Source organism: Grammomys surdaster, unplaced genomic scaffold, assembly GCF_004785775.1.
Source record: "Grammomys surdaster isolate TR1022 unplaced genomic scaffold, NIH_TR_1.0 125852, whole genome shotgun sequence".
Taxonomy (NCBI): Eukaryota; Metazoa; Chordata; class Mammalia; order Rodentia; family Muridae; genus Grammomys; species Grammomys surdaster.
Window position 1 is genome coordinate 1756877 of NW_021620678.1, and position 23112 is coordinate 1779988.

General features: G+C 45.5%; 1 protein-coding gene across 1 annotated transcript in view; it reads right to left on the minus strand.

Annotated features, from left to right (window-relative positions):
* Window positions 1-23112, minus strand: part of Enthd1 (ENTH domain containing 1) — a 112544-nt gene that overhangs the window by 38949 nt on the left and 50483 nt on the right. Inside the window, exon 5 of the mRNA XM_028790018.1 lies at window positions 20368-20494. Coding sequence (XP_028645851.1) covers window positions 20368-20494 — 127 coding nt within the window. The remainder of the gene's footprint in view (window positions 1-20367; window positions 20495-23112) is intronic.

A 23112-nucleotide genomic window follows, 5' to 3' on the forward strand; every position in this document is an offset into this window, starting at 1 on the left:
CTCCCTCTCTCTCCCTCTCTCTCCCTCTCTCTCCCTCTCTCTCCCTCTCTCTCTCTCTCTCTCTCTCTCTCTCTCTCTCTCTCTCTCTCTCTCTCTTTCTCTGTGTCTGTGTGTGTGTGTTTGTGTGTGTGTGTGTGTAGGTGTTTTAAGAGTCTTGGGGTCTGTTTTCATCCATTTTTTTTTAGTAACTTCCATACAGAGACTTGACATCTGGTGTCTACTTTATTATTATCACCTGAAGCAAAATCAGATCGGCTGAAAGAGCCCCACTTTAACATCCTAATACACATATGTAGGCAGGGATATATGAAGCTCCCATATGAATGCTCCTTCTGGGTCCTCAGGGTCCTAAAGCAGTTGCATGCCACAGTTACTTGACAGATTAGTTCTCATTTTAACACCACAAATTAGGTGTTATAATTATTTTTCAACTGATATCAATTTTGGTTTTAATTACCTTTTGATCATGTGATCCACAGACATGTGTGGAGTGTCTTTCCAACCTTCCTTCTAAGTGGCAGAGGAAGTAAGCTCAAGGCTCAGCTCTCTGGCTGTGATGCTGGGTCAGCAGTCACCTTAGGACCTGTCGTCTTTGATTTATTTACGTTTGCGGCTACGCGCTCCAATCACGGGTCAGCTCTCAGGTCTGTCTTTCATTTTGTCCTTTTAATTTTCCTCCAGCACCCAACCATGCACCCAACATTTTCTCTCATCCTTGCCTCACTTCGCTCATCTGCTTGAGTGATGGGAAGACCTGCAGCAGTGTGGTCCTCACTGCGGGAACCGTGAGAGGCCAGGAGGGCTGTTCTGAAGGGTAAGTGACAAGATGTTACACAGATGTAAGGCTCAGGGAGGGAGAGCAGGAAAGGAGACACCACAACAGTCCTGAGGAGTGACCAGACTCCACAAAAGACAGGGAGATGGCATTAAAGGTGTGATCAGCAAAGAACTGTCACAATTCTATGGTTGAGAATTTATGAATAACTAAGCTCTCCAAGGTTACCGAAGGGAAGGGACTGGCAACGGGCATTAACTATGGTGGACTCCTCTCCGAGTTTTTCTTTTCTAGGTTAAGTGAATCACACACTGCCTAGAAGCAAAGCCCCTTCTGATCCTCATTCACTTGAAGCAGCTGACCATGGCACGAGCCAAAGTCAAGCTCTGCTGCTGCCACCTTTGCTCATCAAGGTTTGTAATTGCTGCAGCCCCCTGCCTACAGCTTTGTCACACTGTACGCTGATCCAGCAACACAAGGGAACCTGAGGCAGAACTCTCTAGGTTTCTCTAGAGAGGTTCTGGAGATCCACAGTGCACTATGGTGTTACCTACACAAACTCTCGACACATACTAGAGATAAGCTCACTGTGAATGAAGCCTAGTTCTTGGCCACAGTGAGATGCTAGGTGTCTCCCAAAGGCCTGGATGTTAAAGGCATGTCCTCAGAGTGGAATTATTAAGAGGTGATGGCACCTTTAAGAGGGGAAGCCTGATAGGCGATCTTCAGGTGTCTGGGGGCATAGCCTTGAAGAAGACTGGGACTCAGCCTCCTCTTCCTCTCTCTTGCTTCCTGACCATGAGGGTGAGAGATTCTGTTCCTCCACGGGCTCCCACCATAAGGTGCTCTCTTACCACAGGCCCTGAAGCAGCAGAGCAAACTGACCATGGACTGACACCGCCAACGCTGTGATCCTAAATAGGCTTTCTCTTTATGAGCTGGTCCTGTGGGTGTCTAGTACAATGACTGAGGGCTGACTGGATGCTCTACAGCATGCTCATTCTGCTCTAAGGAAGATAGCAACACTGAGATGTCTATGCCAGGGACCACTCACGTTTGCTAAAACTGCCAGCTTGAAAAATGAAGCAACAGCTTGAACATGAACTGTAATCAGCAAGGAGGTCAGGGGTCAACTACTACTTTTTTTTTCTTGCAGAATTTTATTAAAAAGGCTGGGCATGTCTGGCGATGGCCTGAATTCAGTGTAATGGAAAAATCTGACTTCTTAAATGTACAGCATACAATTGCCAGTCAGAAAGCAGAGTTAGAATTTTTAAAAACCATGTTTCTCAGGGAAAGAGATCCTGACAACTGACTGCCTGCATTCTGGTCTAGTTGTCCCCAGTGCCTCGATTACAGTCAGTCCTCCCAGAGAAGAACAGCTGACGTAGCTAACATGCTGTCCCCAGCTAACACACTGTCCCCCAGGTACCCCCTCCCCCTGCTGCCCCTCTATCCCAGTAAATGGCACTGCTACACCTTCCCTTTCCAAAGGCTGCAAAGCAAGATCATCGCTGTCATCCCTCTGACACATGCTCATCAGGAAATCTTGACAGCTAGGAACACCTGTCTCCTTTTCTCCACGGCCACGGCTCTGTCCAACCACAGCTGCCACGCCAGGCACAGGTGCCTCTCCATCCCTCTGCTCCTGCTCTCCCACCACTCCACCCCCACCTCTGTCCTCAGCAGTCACTCCACACACTCCCCTGCCTCCTGGGCTGAGGATTAAATCGTCTTGTCACACCACCCACTTCCTGTGCTACACTCCAGCCATGTGGCTCCTAGTAACCTAAGGAAAAAGGAACCTTCTTCTCCTGGGCCTCCAGGCTTACTGTTTTCTTTACTCAGAAGGACACCATGAGAACAAGACCCACAGAATTAACTAAGCAGGGCTCACAGGGGCTCACAGAGACTGAAGTGACAGTCACAGAGCCTGCAGGGGTCTGTGCCAGGTCCTCTGCATAGACATTATGGTTGTGTAGCTTAGTGTTCTTGTGGGACTCTTAACAATGGGGATGGGGCTGTGTCTCTGACTCTCTTTGCTGCACTTGGGACCCTTTTCCTCCTACTGGTAGCCTTGTCCTGCCTTGATGTAAGGGTCTGTGCCTGCTCTTATTATAATGTGTTGTGTGTGGTTGGTAACCCTGGGAGGCCTGCTTTTTTTATTGAAGGGAAATGGAGGCGTGGATCTGGGGGAGAAGGGATGTGTTTGAGAGGAAGGAGGGGAAACTGCAAGTGGGGTATAATATATGAGAAAAGAATAAGACAGACAGACAGACAGACCATGCCTCTCCACTGTCCTACCTCACTTCCCACCGCTCCAGCACAAGGAATAACAGATTCACAAAGCTATTGGTCTGTTTTCCTCATTCCATGTATCACAGCTGTGACTTTTACCTGTTTACCGTCTGCTACCTTGGCCAGAATGGAAGCTTCTAGGGGACATACAAGGTCTGCTGTACATCCATGCCCACCACAGAACCTGACACATGGCAGGAATCCAGTAGCTATTTGTTGAATTAAAATCTAATTTCCCAATCGTTCCTTCTGGAACTTTATGTCTACTTTGCAACTGATAATCTAGTTGATAGCTATTCTAGTTTTCATTTGCAGAAAGGAAACAACCTCTGGGTGTTGGCTTCAATTTAGTGTACAAGCCTGAGGATAGCTTTTACCATGGTGCTCATTGATAAACAGTACCTCAATTAGTAAGTCATTTAGTTTCATTGAGTAGGATTTGATGAGCCCTAACACCCCTGCTCTGAGTCCCCGTCTGTCTTAACCCTCTGGTCACTCTCAAGCTTCTGTTTCTGTCTCTTCTCATCAGTTCTGCATTCACCAGACACCCCAATTGCCATCTCTGGGAGTCTGCTAGGAACTTGGGACACAAAGGCAGAAGAATGAACAAGTATTACCAGGTGGTCTCTGTTCCCACAGCCACCTACCACTGAATCCCCAACATCCTCCCCCAAGCATGGCCACCTATATAAAGTCACCACTGCCCAGCCAGATACATGATGAGTCTAGAGATGGAAGTCTTTAATTAATAACTGACAGGGTTGGGGATGTAGCTCAGTGGTCGAACACTTACTTGCCCACATCACCCACAGTCCCTCTTCACCCAGAGTGCTGGAGAAGAAATATCACACTGATAGAAGGGAAGGGAGTGGAAGGCTGCACCCGAGCCAGCCACTCAGAGTCTGCCACAGGAGATGCTGGAGCAGTTTCAGCAGCTTCTGAAGTTGGAAAGTTTAGCAGAGGGGATGGTGTAACAGACAGACCTCACAATGGGGTGAGGAGGAAATGGACCTGCACAGCCTGTCAACTTAGACCAGGTCAGTGGATGCAGGCAGACAGGCAATCCTAGAATGATAGCATGAGATTCCTCTCACCAGAGGCCACACTGGAGAAATGCCTAAACACCGGGGAGGGGAGCAGGTATTCCCCCTCTGCAAAGCCAGAGTGCCAAGGCTCCTTGCGGAGGTTGGGGGAGGAAGAGAAACCCTAACCTAATCTGAGTTGAAGATGGATATAAACTCCCAGAAGAACCAAGGAGATTGAAGGTTATCTTGAAACATTGAAAACCACAGCTCTCCCTTTTGCATACTAACAGTCTGGCTTAAAAACACCATGCCTTACAGCTCAAGCATCAGCAAGACACTCTCTGCCTCTGAGGGGCCTGTGCTAATCCAACATGAACACTGTCCCTTTGGCTGCTGCAGTGATGCTGTTCCTGTCCACCTGCAGCCCTTCCTGCTGACTTAAGTGACTGACCCACATCTAGGAACCGGTTCTGTTTAGTGGTGGTGGTGAGGTGTTCAAGCATGACCACTGATGTGACATCTCTGGGCACCTGCCACACCAGGGACAGCTCCCGAGTTCACAGCAGATTGAAAGGAAGAGCTCAGTGGATGATACCTGGGTTTGGCCAAGGCCCTGGCACACGCCCTCGCTGTGCTCTAGACACTAACTCCAATTCATTGTGCTTGTGCGGTCCCTCCTTTCACACAGAACCTTAGCTAGAACAACAATCAAGTGTCACCCAGGGATGGGAAAGTTCTCTGAAACTTTAAAAGGCAACTCTGCAGGCAAATGAACCCAGCCTGAACTCCAAGCACTTCCTTTGTGTGGCGCAGGCCACCTTCCTTTTAAAGCTGTGATAGATCTTCTTTGAAGATGCTTTTTAAAGCATATGCAAAAAGCACAGGATGAAAACTCCAAGGATGGCTGCATTCTACTTCGAGCCATTTCAATGCCATTTACTCATCAAGAAGCATTTAAGGGAGTACTCATTGCTCCCAGAATTATGGACTAGTGTGAAGAAGCAGGGCCTGCTCTGGAGCCTGGGGAGAAGCAGTAGCAAGCTGTGCCTTCTGCATGCCTGGGAGGCTTTCTGGGAGAATTGGCATCCTAGATGAACCCAGACAAGCCAGAATCAGACAAATGAGGAAGAGTGGCAGGTAGGGATAAAGCCAGAGATCATAGTGTCTGGGAAGCAGTGCCCAGGCTGGCCTCCATGTGGGAGGGGGTAGTGAAGGCGATTCTTCCAAGTGAGCAGATGCCAGTGCAGGATGCGACCTGGAGCATACCCCATTGTCTGTCTAACCCACTAACTGCCCACCTTTGCTCTGTAATGCTGGAAGCCCTCTCCTAACACTGGCGGCAGGCTGCATCCTGTCCTATGTTAAAGCACCTGAAGAGAGTCCTCAGTGTGGCTTATCAGGACACTGACCATCCATGCCATGTTACCCAGGAATATCCAGATTTATAGTTATTCTGGCCAACACCATGGCCAGTGATTAGTCATTGTGTTCTTTCATTGTCTGGAGTGTTTGGACACGAATCTATGGCTCCCTTTATTCAGAGTCCTGCTTGACTCTCTGGCTTTGCCTGGCACCCTTCCTGCCACCCACTTAGCCTCAAGGTCTCCCTAAACTGCTTCCAGTTCCTCAGAGCTGCTAGCTCTCCCTGACCCCTGCCCTCCTGCTCTACCCCCAGCCTCTCACCCAAGGCAATCTTTCCTCTCCTCTCCAAATGTTGACCATGACCTTGAGCAGGATATTTAAACACTTCATGTGGAGTTTCCTCATTTATCTCAGTAATTTGTTATGCAGATGAAAAGTAAAGGCATTTCAGAGCCTGCAGCGCATGCAGTGCTTGCCAGGCACACAGTACTTTGGTTGGCCATTGCCTTTGTCATCATCCACACTTGTATCTCTGTTCTGGACAACACTTTCTCCAGGAAGCTTCCCTGGTCTCCCAAGGTGAGGCTGGGTGCTCTGGTGGCTACCACTGTGTCCTCTCATTCTGATCTCATTTATCTGATATGTTCTGATTATACTGTCCTCTCCCACTAGCCTGAAATCTCCCAAAAGGCAAAAACCTTGCTTATTTTTCTGTTTCTTTTATTAAGACAGGACCTTGACATGGAACCTTGGCTGTCCTAGAACTTGCTATGGAGATCAGGCTACCCTCTTGCTTCTGTTTCTTAAGTGCTAGATCATAGGCATATAGTGCCACCCAGCAGAGCTCTTGCTAATCACAGGTTGCACAATGCCTGGCACACAGCAGGCATTTATAACTGTTGTGAAGTATATAATGTACTCACTCTTGATAATAAGCACACAGCCATGTGTTTCATTCAAATAAAGTTAGCCTGGGACTTGCACCCCTGAGAGACCATGGTCATTCTGGTAAGCCTGTCAAGTTCAAGTTTACACTGAATTCGATTCTCCCTATTGGAACTGTCAGTGGGGCTTGTATGACATTTTTATAATGTATGCATTCATCAAAATGATTTAGGTTGGATCACTTCTTGAGCTAAAAATTCATAAACAGTTCAGAAGCCAGCATAGCTCAGCATTTCTGAATTTTATTGTATATTTATATTGAATGTAAATTTTATTGTATATTCTCTGATAATTTCATACATGAATACAATGTATTTAGATCCCACCCACCCCTGCAAGTCCTCCATCTGAAACAGTTACTACCCCTGTCTTCACTCAGGTGGTTGGGTTTGTCTTCCTATTCATTCATTTCAATGAAAGCCTTTCATTGTTTAATTTATGTTCATTTTGTACATATAAGTCATCCATTCTCATATTTTTTGAAAAGAGGAAGAAAACGTGAGTTCTAAATGGGTTTAATTGGATTTCTTAATACCAACCACACTACACAGTTACTATGCTGATAGCATCTTGTATTTCTTCCATCAGTTCATAATCCCAGGCATGCTTTGCTATGCTCTGATAATTGGCATAATGGACTTTCATGGAAGAGATGAAGGAACATAATGACTGCCCTCAAACAAAAGGCACTAAGAAATGAGCCTGGTCATGAAAAGAACATGCAAATTTCACACCGCTGTTTGGAAAAGCAACACACATACTTAGAATTGCCTAAGAGCTGGATCCAAACCTGGTGCTGTACTAGCGGTGGGTTCCCTGTGACACCTGAGGGTTACGTGCCTTTAGATAGGCTCATAAGCTATGCAGTCTGTCAGATGCTGAGAAGTGCTACAGAGAACACTCACGGGGGAGGGAAAGGCACCATTAGTGGTGAGGAGGTGGATGGAGATGTTTAATATCCAGGAAGGCCTATAAAACCACAGTGGGATGAAAGTGTGAGCCTGTGCTGCATGAGTAGGACTAGGTGTGAATACTCACATGCATGTGTACACACACACACACACACACACACACATACACACACGCTCGCGTAGCCTTCTTTAGAGGCACCAGGAGACATTTACAGCTGTCATAGAAAGGGAAATACACACATTTCCATATCTTATTATATAGAGACTCTAAAGGGACTGGTTCCTGGAGCCCCAACAGTGTCACTACAATCTGCCAGCCACAGGGGATTTATGGAAATCGGGTAGTGCAGGAATCTTAGCCTGGAACCCACCTCACCATGAGACCATGCTGCACGGTCTCAGAAGGTACAGGGAACATGCATACTTCCTAATAGACAGAGCGTTATGGAGGTTCCAGCGCCTGTGGAGGGCAGGCTGCTATAGCTAGGGAGAACAAGGAGACACTATAATCACTCCATCGCTGTATTTCTGGAGATTATGTAGAAACTATAATGGCAAGTCTTACATATTCCAGTATGAGCCTGTGCTGAGAAGCCAATGGACTGGAGGATGGCTGCTGCTGATCAGGCGGTGCTGCCCAGCACTGCTCACCAGAGCAAACCAACACAGTCTTAGTGTCGAATATTTAGCTGCCAGCCTCCTACTAACCACAGTATCAGCCCTCGCGTGACAGGCACAACAGCCATACCTTTACTGTTCTGCTTCAGAGCCATGCTAACTCTTCTTTTTTCTTTGTCTTGAGACAAGGTCTCACTCCATTGCCCATGCTGGCCTCAAACTCACAGTAATATACCTTTTCAGCTTCCTGGGTACTAGGATTATAGGGAGGAGCCACTATGCCCAGTTTCTGCTGAATCTTCTAAGGGTTGAACCTCCTTCATCCCAAGTCATAGAGCATCATGCTGGGCACTCCACTGATGGCATGATGTTGACTCAATGTGTGCAGCTAGCAGCAGGTACTCCTGGAGCTATGTATACTCCAGTTCAGGGCCTGCAATATCTATGATAGGTTTAGAGTACTCAGTGACCTGGACAAATGAGAAGGACCCCCCCTACCCCACACACACATACACACACACACACACACGACAGAAAAACTGTGAGCACCTTCAGTTGCCCAACATAAAGAACAAGCCACACATCCACAGCCTGTCTGGGTTCCGGAGAGCATGGTGCACTGTTCTACTGGCCACTACTTGTACTGAGTGAAGACTACAGTAAGGCAAGGCTCTGCAGCAGGTCTGGGCTCCTAGACAAGCCTCACTGAGTGCTGAGCTATGTAGCTTGGTGGAGCCAATAGGATTGCAAGTGCCTGAGGCAGACAGGCATGCTCTCTGGAACCTCTTACAGGCCCTGGAAGAAAATCATGGGGCTGGCCTCTCTAGCACTGGTGCAAAGCCATACTTTCTGCCTATGGTTACTGTCCACTTGAAGAACAACTCTTGGTTTATAATGGGGCCCTGAAAAGAGACCAAATGTCTGACCACAGAACAACAAGCCACTGTGTCCCCCACAAATGGCTGCTACCTGACCTATGGAGCACAAAGCTAGATATGTACACCAGCGCTCCACTGCCAAATTAGATTGTCCGTATGACACAGGTAAAGCCAGTTCAGAGCCTGTGAAAGCACCACAGGCTGGTGGCAGAGATGCCACACCACAGCTGCCGCTCCTACGGCTTACACCCACAGATTCATGGAGAGCACCTCACTGCAACTATGGGGAGGGATAAGACTAGTTTCTAAGGAAGCCTACAAAACATTGCTCAGAAGTGAAGGGGCCAAATTACAGTCCCACTTCAAATGCCCATGAACTTCAACAGGAAAATTCTCCCCGCAGATAGTACATCTTCATCTGATGCAAGGGAAAAGGCAAGATGCAGAGAAGAATCAACAGGAATCCATGAGCAATGGCTGCGAGATCCTTACCAGGTGCTTGGAAAGAAGAAGATAAGAAGACTGGTGACAAGAAGGTTGGTAGACGGAACTCTGAGGACATGTACTTGAGGAGAGGACGCTCATGTCCCTATGAATGAAGACCTGCCAGCATACATCCACTGTGGAGCAGGTGCTCCCACATCAGCTGGGGAATGCTCTGTTCAGTCAGAGGCAGTGGCAACTTTCCCTCATCAAGTGATCTCTTTTAAAATAGTATTTAGTTATTTATTTTTATTTATATGAGTACACTGCAGCTGTCTTCAGACACACACCAGAAGAGTGCATGAGATCCCATTACAGAGGGTTGTGAGCCACCATGTGGTTGCTGGGAATTGAACTCAGGACCTCTGGAAGAACAGTCAGTGCTCTTAACCGCTGAGCCATCCCTCCAGCCTGAGTGATCTCTTTACCATGAAAGGTGTCCTCCTGACCATGAACACTACTACCCAAACTGCTTAAAGTGGAAGATAACGCTGCACCCCAAGTGAGGTACCAAGGCTGGTTCACATGGCCCTCTTCCAATCCAACAAGGTAGGATCCATATGGGAGTGTCATCCCCACCTGCAGTCTTGAGGACAAACCACACTGTCAGAACATTTACAGGGCTCCCCTTGTGCCTCACAGCACCTGACTTTTCAGCACTACAGAACTCCATCCAGGAGATAAAAAGGAGAAAACTCCTCCAGGATCAAAACACAACAAAGCGAATCAGAGAGAAGATAGTCCTAATGCCACTTGAGACACTCATGCTTAGCTCCTGAACAAAACACTGCTAAGCCAAATTCAGAAATAAGCAGAAAAGAGAATTTACCAGGCCAATTGAGGTCTTTCTCTGGAATTCAAGATTGTTTTAATATTTAGAAATAATCAATTTATAAAATTGATAGTTTAAAAGAGAGAAATATGTAGATATCGAATCAGATACTAAATGGAGAAAATCTGAAATACAGTCTTGATAGAAACTGCTGATAATTAACAATGGGGATTTGCAGTGTACAGTGTACAGTGCACAGTATACAGTATACAGTGTACAGTGTGCAGTATACAGTGTACAGTATACAGTGTGCAGTGTAGAGTATATAGTGTACAGTATACAATGTACAGTGCACAGTATACAGTATACAGTGTACAGTGAATGTCTCTGATTAGTTGGGGTTGACACCAACTTCTTGTAGGTATGGACGAGGTCTCAGAAGCCCTGGCCATGCTATTACCCAGTGTGTGTGAAGTGTGTATGTGTGTTGGGGGGGAAAGGGGGTGGGAGAGCCAAACACAAAAGACATAGAGTTTACCAGTGAAGAACTATGTCTTCCATTATTTACAGATGATGTGGTTTCCAGTATGAGATACTCAGAAGAATCTATATACATGAATCAAGGAAATTGCTAAGAGTTTAGATAAGAGTATAATCAATATACAAAAAATTAATTCCACTCATCTGCACCATCAACAAACAGAAAATGAAATAATGAAGCTTCTTGGGGTAGCCATGAAAACAGAGCTATGTCTCAAGACTCGAGGCAATCCTGATGAAGTGGACCTGATCAAGCCATTGTCAACTGAAAATAGAGCAAACTGACAGTGCAGGAATATGCGGCGCTTAGCTGCCATCTTAGAATCCTGCAGAGCACCAGGGAGAGTCCCTCCCATAAGATCACAGGGCTGACTGGGGACTCGGGCTCTCAGCCTCTGGCCAGCACCACCACCAAATCTGGGGCAGATTGTTATCCCAGAAAAGACCACATTTCCAAATTTGAAGTGAAATTTTAGACCTTAAATTGAAAAATCATAATTGTACCATCTTGCGCTGAAAGCACATGCATATTAAGCACAAGGGACCAAATCTAGCCAAAATTACAAGACACCTGTATGTAAAAAATATAAATACAGAGGGTAAGAATTAAGTGAATGGGGTGCTTTGCTGTTGTAAAGACTTTGCTTCTATAAATTGTTTTAAAGATTCAATTCTGTGCTAATCAAAACTCCAGTGGAATTTTTAAGGAACTCGACATACTTTCATGCAGGAGAGTAGAGAGGTGGGCAGTCACTGCTGCTGACGGAAAGTCCATCAAGAGCAGTTAAAAACACAGTGTAATGAAAACTGTTAGAAATGAAAACTGCTAGACAGTTGCCTTCACATACCTGATGGCTCTAAGCAGAGCCCAGGAGCACATCTGTGTGCACACGAAAGATGCTTTAGAATATGGGTGGCCCTGTGGCTCACTGGGGGAAAGGACAGACTTTTCAATTAATGATTCTTGGGCAGCTTTTATATGTAGAAAAACTGGATGCCTAATTCACTTACATACCACCATCAACTGTGTGTTAGTGTTTTATTTGTGTGAAGCAAACTATTTTTTAGAAATTGGCTCATATAGTGTTATGCTCATGCTCCCAGGGCAAGGAAGAAATGTCTCAAATCAGAGAGGACACAAATGCTGGGATCATAAGGAAGAATGTTCTGCCTCATTAAAATTCAGAACTTGTGTTTTGCAAGGCCTCCATCTGCAGTGTAAAGAGCGCCGGGGAGCTGCAAACCACACACGAAATGGCGGGCTCAGCCTCCCACCCGGGTGCAGGCTCCTATAGACCAGTTAGGAAACAGACAAACAACCAAGCAGAAAAATGGTCAAGAGATACATGCAGATGCTTCGCACAGGGAAGCAGGGTGAGTCAGTGTGTGGAATGTTTCCACACTCGAAAACATGCTCAACTTCATTCAAAAAAAATACCAGTTTAGAACAAATGTGAGATCATCTCACCCATTACCTTGGCGGCTTTTCAAACATGACAAGGTCGGGGCTGGCAGTGGGGGAACTTGTAGAAACTAGGTCTTTAGAAAACAATCTGGCATGGTCAGGTGTTTTCAAGGAGCCTGTATTTAACTTACCAATAATTGGCTGGGAGAATTTCTTGTCTACGAGATCTAGGAGTGTTGAACCAGTTATGTGAGTTCATATAATCCCTGCGTGCAGTTGAAAATAAAACAAAACAGAGAACAAACGAACATGACACACAGTGACACCCTGTAGATACGACAGAGTGTATCTACAGGGAAATGCTATGCAGCAGCGAGGGGTGATAGCCATGTACGGAGGTGAATGCTAAGGGTCTAACACCAGGTGACGAGGAAAGAATATAACCGGACGAAGGCAAGGACAAGGAGCAGAACGGAAGGCCTCACCAGAATAGCTTTCTTATCTTATTTTTGCCATGGGCTGAAGTTGCCAAACTCAGAACATGGAAATCAGAACCATCTGTTGACAGGGTAAGTTAGAGAGCTGGACAGAAACGTAGAAGAATGTGTTTTGAAATCTGCATCAAATCACCAAGACAGAAATAAAAGTCTGCGTTGTTCTGGTGGGGAGGAATACTGTCACTTTGCCATCATTTATGTAATAGTGAAGTGCTGTGGTCACTCTTGGGAACAGTATTAAGGTGTGTTACTTTCGTCGTGGTCACTGCGCGACACGAGGGTGGGCAGGAAAAGTCGTTAAACTCACTGCCAGTGCAGGTTACAGAATCACTTCAAGATTCTTCAATCTTAATCAATCACTGAGGAGCTGAGGAGATGGTTCAGTGGGTAAATACTTTGCATGTGAGTTTGAGGACACGAGTTCGGATCCCACACCCACATAAAAGCTAGCTGTCACCACATGTGTCTGTAACCACAGCACTGGAGGGTAAGACAGGTGTATTGCAGGGGTTCGCTGGCCAGCCAAATAAGCCAAAATGACAAGCTCCAAGTTAAGTGAGAGAACTTATCTCAAAAAAAAAAAAGTAGAAAAGATAAAGGGATACAGCCAATGTAGAACTCAGGACACGTCACACCTCACGTACATGCACAGGCAAGTATATATGAGCATGCGAGTATGCCCCACCTCGGCCACACCACCCAGAGAATGGGTGAAGAGGACTAAGCCATAAGCACTGTGAGAGAAGTGGCCGGCCAAGATGCTGTCTGCAACCTCTCACAGACAGCTGAAACCAAGATGGATGACATAACTCAAGCCATAAAAATACGATGGGGTGAAGACATCCCATGAACTTGGCCAGTCTTAGAAGGTGTGTTTAGTGTTTTATATATATGCATAGTGTGTGCATGTTAGGTTCACGCCCTTGTGTGTGGAGGACTAGGGTCGATATCTAGTATCTTTCCTCAATCTCTTGCCACCTTTACTTTTATATTTTTGTATAAATTATAATACCTAGAACAACAATGGCTGTGAGCACCCTGGCCTGTGTGTGGAGCTCAGAGGACAGCTGGTGCAAGACCACTCGCTTCTTCCACCCTGTGGATTCCAGGAGCAAACTCTAGCCTGTCAGGCGTGGCAGCAAGCACCGTTACCAGGCTAGGCTGGCCGGCCAGTGAACTTTAAGGGTCTACCTGTCTCTGCCTCCTTTCCCTAAAGCTATGATTATAAGAATACATGCATTATACCAGCTTTTCCTGTTAAATAACTTAAATTTGAGATTATAACATAATTACATTTCTGCCTTCAATTTTCTCCCTCCAAACGCTGCCATGTATCGCCTTCCCTGCCTTGTTCTCTTCCAAATTCATGGTCTTGTTTTAATTGTAGATTCATATTCTCTCTCTCTCTCTCCCTCTCTCTCTCTCTTTCTCTCTCTCTCTCCCTCCCTTCCTCCCTCTCTCTCTCTCTCTCTCTCTCTCTCTCTCTCTCTCTCTCTCTCGTATACATACAACCTGATCAGTCTGTATAATGTTACTTGTACGCACGTCTTCAGGACTGACCACTTGGTGTTGAGTAACTAATTAGGGACTCATCCCTAAGGGAGACAACTTCCTCTGCACTCAGTAGTCCTTGCTTGCCTGTAGTTCTTTGTCTAGGGTTGAGGCTTCATGAGCTTTCTCCTTTCCACATTAGCACATCTGTTGGTATTGTCCATATTCAAGTCTTGTTTAGGCAGCCATGATGGTGTGACTTCGCGGGTATAGAATATCTTCTGATATTTCTAGGAGGCATCATCTCTCAGTAAACATCTTGTTTCTTTGGTCTGTACAGTCTTTCTGACCCTTCTTCTGTTATAACCCCTGAGCCTTAGGTGCAGGAGTTGAGTTGCAGATGTATCAGTAGGACTGGGTTTCACAACTCTGTATTTTGATTGGCTATGGCTCTGCAATGGTTAACCTCTGTGGCAAAGAGACATTTCCTTGATGAGGGGTGAGAACGACACTTAGCTGTGGGCATGAAGATACATAGTTCTAATTTAGCTAGGGACTATGCTGTTTTATTAATATGACGATTGTAGACTCTCCTCCAAGATCCATGAATTCAGAGCCCTTGAGTAGTTGGCTAGGTTTCCAGAGCCAGGCACAATTTCCTTCTTGTTGAGCGGGCCTTAAGCTCAATTAGAAAACTGTTGGTTACTGCCACAGTATGCAGGTCACTACCACACCCTGAGTATCATTGAGCCACGCTGGTGTTGGTGTGGTCCATAGGCATCATAGCTGTGTAGCACTGTTGGTTGTCTCCCTCCTTTGGAAGCTGCATGGCACCTTCTGGTACCATGAAAGCTAGTCCTTAAGGAGGAAGCTTTCAGGTCAGATCCAGCTCAGGTCCTCTGGGCCCCGTGTCTTCAGGAACAGGGACCTACCTTCTACCTCTTGGGGGCAACCAAGGACAACAGAAATGACTATAATGTTTTGTGTTTTAGTTTCTCTTGGACAACCCTGACCAACAACTCAAAAGAGGGCTTCTCATATCTCCTTGGGGGTTATGTTAGATGTCCATTTTGTGCCAGGTTTTTATAGACTCTGGGGATCTGAACCCAGGTCCTTACACTTGTGTAGCCTGCACTCTACTGACTGAGCCACACCTCTAACCTGACAGCTGTTTTTCACCCTATGAAACACACACTCACAAGCTATGAAGGGAAGAATCCTTAAACTTCTCTAAACACATCACTGAGAAAGCTGAAAGACAAGCCACAACCTAGAAGCGATTTGCAACACAAATTACAGACACAAATTATATGTGCATATATATGTAATGCTACAAAATCAATTCAAATGAACAACAAACAATACACAAGACAAATGGGTTAATTATATAAATAGGCAAGCCACAGAGGAGGAAATAAAAACATCCAATCAATACGTGGAAATATTCCAATTATATCAGCTATGTACTGCAACTTTCATACAAGTGATAAAAATATAAGGCTTGAAAATATCAAGTGTTAGTGAGGGTGTGTGGGGATGGGCGCTCTTGTGTACTGCAAGCTCAAGTTGGCACTGATGTTTGAGGAGCTAACTGGTAGCAAAGATGAACATGAAAATGGGCACACAGTACAGCTGAGGGAAGCCATCTCTAACACTCCGCCCTGAAGAACACACATGTATGTGTACAAGGCTATTCACCAAAGCCATAACTATGAGTGAAAAAAATACCATACATCAAACATCAACATGCCAACCAGCAGGGGAATAAGCTATATATTCAGATATTACAGGAGATTAGAAAAATCTCTGCCTAGTGACAAACACTCAAGGGTGACCAAGTGGTTGTGTGTGTGTGTGTGTGTGTGTGTGTGTGTGTGTGTGTTTGTGTGTGTACTGAACTCTGGTCTTCAGACAGAACAGCAAGTGCAAGTGCGTTAAACACTGAGTAATCTTTCCAACCACCCCCTCCCCCACAACATAGTAGTATTCTTAAACTTCACATAATTTCAGGAAAAATATAGAATAATGTTCTAAAACAAAATAAAGTTATAGCTGTATATAATTCAAAATATATGTTGTACAAATACACAGAAAAAGGTCTAGAAAATACCCACCAAATTACTAACTGTTGATCTTGTGGAGAGAGAGGACAGTGTTGAGTAAGAGACATCAGGATGTGGAATGCCTTGATTTCCAGTGTTCTCTGTTTCTAATGAGTGTATTCACTCATTAACTCATGTAGTTATAAAGCAAGTATAATTTATATAGATCAAAATTAAAATTTTAAAATACCTTAACAGAGGTATGGGGAAGTCATATGAGACCATACTGAAATGAGACCTTGCTTAGCACACAGAAAGATTTTCTAACAGCTGTGACATTTTCATTGGACTTTGCTATTTGAATAGGATTTTGTCAAATGTTTATCATTTGATAGAAAGCTGGAAGCTGACTGACATTTTCCAAACACACATACTGGCACATACCAATGTGCATCTCACCCCAGTACTTTTTTCTTTCAATGTGGTATGGCCCTCCATGGGGAGGTGGAGGGTCTACTCTATAGCCCTGTCTCCTGAGCTTGTGCAGGACTTTGTGACTGCCTGGATGAAGAGAACATACTGGAAGCACAATGGCATGGCTTCTGAGATTGATTATCCAGCTTCTGCTGGGCCTCTGCTCTCTGCCTGGACAGAATATGCTCACCCTGGGAACCCAGACGCCAAGCTGTGAGGAAGCTCTCACTGGCCCACGTGGAAAGACCACATAAATGGCTCATGTGGAGAGCAACTGAGGCCTCCCAGTGGATAGCCAGAAGTAACAGCCTGACACATGAGGGAGCAAGCCTTCAGAAGATTCCTGGCCTGGCCTCTGAGTCCTCAGAGCCTCAGCTCAGAGACCTATCCATCATGGGAGAGGCAAGTCATCCCCACTGGGCCTTGTCCTAATTCCTGACCCACAGAATCTATGAACATAATAAATGGTATTTACACCACAAAATTTAGACCAGCATGGTACCCTGGAACAAAGACAGTCTAAAGAAAAGGGACTACACACAGGATGTCGCAGAGCCTGTGAGTACTGGCTGCTTGGGGTAAAGGGGACCTGAACGAGTGGCTGGGATCAAACTATGGAAATTTCATATGACAATATGAAAAACTTAGACTTATCTCCCTGGCAGCAGAGAGCGGTTGACAGTTGTGGAGCTGGGAAGTGAAATGCTAGGATCTGCATTTTAGCAAGCCGGGGAAAGGCTGGAGAAAAGAAAGGCTTAAAAATAGGAAAAGGGTCTGGAGAGACAGCTCAGTGGATAAAGTGCTTGCTGCAAATGGAAGCCGGGTAGGCATGGAGCCTGCCTGTAATGCTAACACTCAGGCGGCAGAGACTACATCCCAGGGCAAGCGGACTAACAAGACTAGGAACTGGTGAGCTCTGGGTTCACTGAGAGACTTTGCCTCAGTAAAGAAAGTGGACACCCACTTAGAAAAATACCTGACATCAACTTCATGCCTCTTTCACATATGAGAGGTACATATACTTGTACAGACATGCCCATACATGAACACACACACACAGACACACACAAACACACCCCATATACACATATATTAAAAACAACAGGTAGAGCCCCTCTGCCTGACATGGGTTCTGGCTAAGAACAACATGGAGGCATCTCCTCATACCCTGTTCTGCAGCTTCCCTTCAGGGCAGTCTCTGGTTCTCATCTACACTCTACTCCACATGTGCTGAAGTGTTAGAAGGAAAATCGATATTCACACAGAGGCCTACCCTGGCTGCTTGCTTTATACCACAGAACGAAAAGTGACCAAGGTGTCCTACAGTGGGTGAATCACTAAACTGAGATGTCTTATTCTGCACGCTGAAGAAAGGAGTGATCCAGCCATGAGAAGAACTTTCAAGACTCGAAGAAGCCAATCCTTCCTTTTCTTCTTTCTTCCTTCTTTTCTTTCTTTCTCTTTTCTTTTTTAAAGACAAGGTTTTTCTGTGTAGCCCTGGCAGTCCTGGAACTTGCTTTTTAAACCAGGCTGGCCTTGAACTCACAGAGATCTATCTACCTCTGCCTCCCAAGTGCTGGGATTCACGTTGTGCCCCACCACACCCAGCAGGAAGCTAATCTAAAGTGGTTTCCTATGCATGACTCCAGTGCTCTGACATTCTAAGAAAGGAAAAACAATGCAGACAGTAAAGAGGTTGGTGGCTGCCAGCACTGAGGGAGGCAGGGGTGGGTAGAGGGGCACAGAGGGACCTTGGGACAATGAGGCCACACTGTATGGTAATAGTGTATGTATGTCACGTGTCCATACCCACACCAAGTGTGTGTGCGTGTGTGTGTGTGTGTGTGTGTGTGTGTGAGAGAGAGAGAGAGAGAGAGAGAGAGAGAGAGAGAGAGAGAGAGAGAGAGGGAGAGAGAGAAATGGGACTTAGAATGACCGTGGTGCCAATACAAGCCTGACTGTAATAAATGTGGTTAGTGAGAAGCCATGTGTATTTTGCACAGGAGCACAGAGACACTTTGCACTTTCCACTGAGTTCTGCTGTGAATCTAAAGCTGCTCCCAAAAAGAAAGTCTATATTTGAAATGTTAGGAGGAAAAAAATGTTCAGAGATGTTAGAATGCAAGGAAAGTTTTCCCCATTGCTCTTCCTTCAAGCTTTTAGAGTTGAGCTGTTTGCTTCACAGGGCCACAGAAGAACACTAAGCAAGGCAGATGTGGTGGCACTCGCTCGTCCTCCCTCAAGCTCAGCACTCAGGAGGCGGAGGTAGGTGGTTCTCTGTGAGTTAGTTCCAGGATTGCATGGAATGAAAAGCTATGAGTTCTGTGCAAGCCAAGGCTACACATAGAGACACTGTCTCAAAGACAGACAGACAGACAGATTTAAATGTCAAGTAAGCTGCCCCTGGATTATAGCCATTTACAACAATTATCTGTGCTAATGCCATCTCACATAAACCCAAGTTTTTGTTATGTTTATTGAAAATATTATTAAAATTATTCTCTTAGTTCTCACAAGAATTTATAGAAACCATTTATAAATGTGTGCTTGTACAGGAAGTCTATACAAACACTGTGAGTTTTCAATTTTGGGTGTTGCAGATCTGTAGAAGGAGAAACTTTGAGGTATAAGGTCCAAGAACAGACAAAGAGAGAACCTAAACCATGAGCAGCCAGCCCTGTGAGTCAGGAGAGGACAACCAGAAGCTAAAAAGCAAAAGACAGATGAGGCAGTGCTCAGAGGGACTCAGGATGCCTGCTCTCATGTCTTGGTGATGGACGGGTCACCCCTCTGGCTGAGCAAATCTGGAGGAGTCTATGGCAATCAGGATGAGGCTGGGTGTGTAGTGTGCACTTAGCACGCATGCCACGAGGCCTGGGCTTTGTCTCCAGTCCCAAAGTATATTGCAAGTTGGGACTTCATGCAGAGCAGTGACAGGAGAGAGAGGTTCAACCAGAGCCAGACCCCAGGGACTCCTGACAACAGCCAAGCCCAGGCGGGACTCAACATTGTCACTTACTGGAGGTGACTTTGGTGTCATTTTGTGTGACTTATCCTGTGCCCTTTTCCCCCAAGGGTTTTGAGACAGGGTCTTATACTGTAATCCAGGTTGGCTTGGATGACGCTGGCTTTGAGTCTGTGGCAACTCTGCTTCTCCTGGATCCCAGCTTTCTCCTGTGCCCTTTTCTAAAGTTAATGATTCAGGAGATGACTGAGTAAGCTGTGGGATTGGTGCTATTCATTATGCTCGTTCACATTTCCACTTAATGCCTGCTTTAGAAGGATCTCATTCACTAAACCTCATCAGAAATAAGGTTCACTACAAAACATACTAAACTTGGTCTTGAGAGAGGGCTGTTCTTGCAGAGGACCTGGGCTCAGTACTCAGCACCCACACGGTGGCTCACAGCTGTCTATAACTCCAGACAGCCGGGATCTGACGCCATCTTCTGGCCTCCATGGCACAAAGCACTCATGTGGTGCACAGACATATATACAGACTTACACATATAAAGATAAGAAAATAAATATTTTTTTAAGAACAGAAAATTAGTTCTACCCTTTAAAGCTTTCAAGAAAGTGTAAGGCTTGCAATTAATTTTTAAACAAAATGAAAAAGAAGAGAAAGAGCTAAGAATCCCAGAAGCAGGTGACCAACAAAATGGGAGTTGAGGGTCCTGCATGGGCTGGGTTTTTCATACCAGTCCTGCCCTTGATGACCTGCTTTCTTATAAAACCAACAAAGCCAACTGTTGCTAAATTTCAAAATCAAATCTTGTATTTGTGTAATCTTCCCTTCTAGAGCATCTTACTTTTGTTTCTGAAGAAAATCTCATACGTAACCAAGTTACCTGTGTCCCAGAGGTTGCAGATTTCCGACTCCCGTTCTGACAGCCAGGACGTAGGAGAGGGGATGGAAGGAGGTAACCTTGGCAAACGTTGCTTTGGATGCTCGTATGAGTACAACAATGTTAGGTCCTGACAGAAACAAGAGAAGACACATTCACTGAAGAACAAAAATGCACCAGAGAGATGGGTCAGCTGTTAAGAGTATGTGCTATCCTTGAAAGGACTGGAGCTGGACTACACCCAACAGCTTACAACTTCCTGTCTGTCACTCCAGCTCCAGAAGCCCTGATGCTTCTGGCCTCTGAGGGCACTTGCACTCATGTGCAGATACCTAGACACATTGTCAAAAGAAAAATCAGTGTGTGCTGGTCAGTTTTATGTCAACTTGACACAAGTTATAGTTACCTAAGAGGAGGGAGCCTTAATTGATAAAATGCTTTCATAAAATCTGGCTGTAGGCAACCCGTAGGGCATTTGTTGAGAAGGTAGGGTGGCTGGAGGGTTCTAGACAGGATTTCTCTGTGTAGCACTGCCTATCCTGGAACTCTGTAGTCTAGGCTAGTAGGGAACTCAGAGATTCACCTGATTCTGCCTCCCAAGTCCTAGAACTAAAAGCATGCACCACCACTGCCTGGGCATTTTCTTAATTAGTAACTGCTGATGAAGGGCCCAGCCCATTGTGGGTGGTGCGGTCCTGGGTTCTACAAGAAAGCAGGCTGAGCAAGCCATGTGGAGCAAGTCAGTTTATAGACCCCTCCATGGCCTCTGCATCAGCTCCTACCTCCAGGTTCCTGCCCTGCTTGAGTTCCTACCCTCACTGTTTTTGATAATGAAGGGTTATATGGAACTCTGAGTGAAATACACCCTTTCTTCCCCAAATGACCAAATTGCTTTTGGTCATGGTGTTTCACCACAGCAGTAGTAATCCTAACTAGGACATCATGTTTGGGATCTGACATGAATTCATCCAGGAAACAAAGCCAATCTATCCCAGGGTCCTATAAATCTGCTTGGCCTGTCTGTAATTCTGACCTTTAAAGTGTGTTATATAAATGGGACGGCACAATATGCGACCCTTTAGAATTGGCTCTTTTCCTCCAGCACAGTTCCTAGAGATCTACCCAGGCTGTCGCGTACACAGAGATCTCCATATCTATGCGATGGCTAGGGGTGCCATTGTTGAGGTATATGGGTGATGTCATATACTCAGGTTTTGTTGTTTTTGAAGCAATCTCACTATGCAGCCCTGGCTGGCCTAGAACTCACAGAGATCCACCTGCCTCTGCCCCGAGTGTTGGGATTAACCAAATATGCCCACCTGAGACACACATTCAGTAGTTGTTTTTCTTTTTTTTAATATTTATTTATTTTGCACAACTGTTTTGCCTGCATGTATTTCTACGCACCATGTGTATCCCTGGTGTCCATAGTGGCCCGAAGACGGTATGAGGTTCCTTGGAACTGAAGTTATAGGTGGTTATAAGCTGCTATGTGGGTGCTGAGAACCAAACCTGAGTACTCTGTAAGAGCAGAAAGTACTCTAAACCACAAGCCCTCTTTCCGGCCCATGTGTTCAATAATATACAGCCAAGTTATTTTCTAGGGTGACTTTACCTTTTGAAATTCCTACCAGCAAAACAAGAGTGGTCTGACTCCTCCACATCCTCATTAGCGTAAGGAGTTGTCGCGGTTCTGTTTCAGCCATTCTGATACTGCACTGTGTGTACTGACAACACTGGCCATCTCTCCTAACATTTCTTTAGTACCCATATTTGCTGAAATGACTATTCATATTGCTTGCCCACCATATGAGTTCCAGTTTGCTGAGTTTCTCCATAAATGGGTGCTGGACTGTATCGAATGCATCACTCTATCGGGGGAAACCATTGTACTCGTTTTTTCTTTAGCTTGTTGATAAGGCAAACAGCATGAGCTCAGACTGACATGCCATCAACTCAAGCCTACGACAATCTCTTCTGCCGAGTGTCTGTCTGCATGTCCTTTCTTCCATGCTAATGATATCAAAGATAGTGCAAACACAGAGTATCCATGGTTACCTGTTGGATTCTGCACACATTAAACTCATCATCATCTTAGAACAAAAATACCATTGCAGAAGAAAAGCCCTAAATGAATGCAAGTGCATTAATTTCATTCTATATTTTAGGAATTGTGTTTTATAATGATTCAGAGTTTTCCCGGTTCTCAATGACAAAAATCTACACACATATATATGAGTCTGGCTTATTCCACCACATAAATGTTCATGGCCGTTTTATTCACAATCGACAAAACCTGGAAGTAAGTTTTGGTAGGAGAATGGGTGAATGGTGCTCCCTCCAGACAGTGGAATGTCATTTAACCATAAAAAGAAATGCACATTTTTACATACTGAACTCGTATTTCCATTGGGTTTCGTGTGTGTTTGTGTGTGCACATGCACTTGCATGTGTGCAAGAGCACATGCCCACACACAAGCATCTGAAGACTGGAGGATCGTGAGGGATCTCTTCTTTCACTCTATGCCTTATTCTCTTGAGACAAGGGCTCTCACTGAAACTTCAGCTCGCTGTGCTTGGTAATAACACTCCTGTCTCTGCCCTCCCCATCCCCTCCCCTCCCTATCCCTTCCCCTCCCCATCCCCTCCCCTTCCTTCTCCTTCCCATCCCCTCCCCTCTCCTCCCTACCCCCTCCCCTCCCCATCCCCTCCGCTTCCTTCCCCTTCCCCTCCCCTCCCCTTCCTATC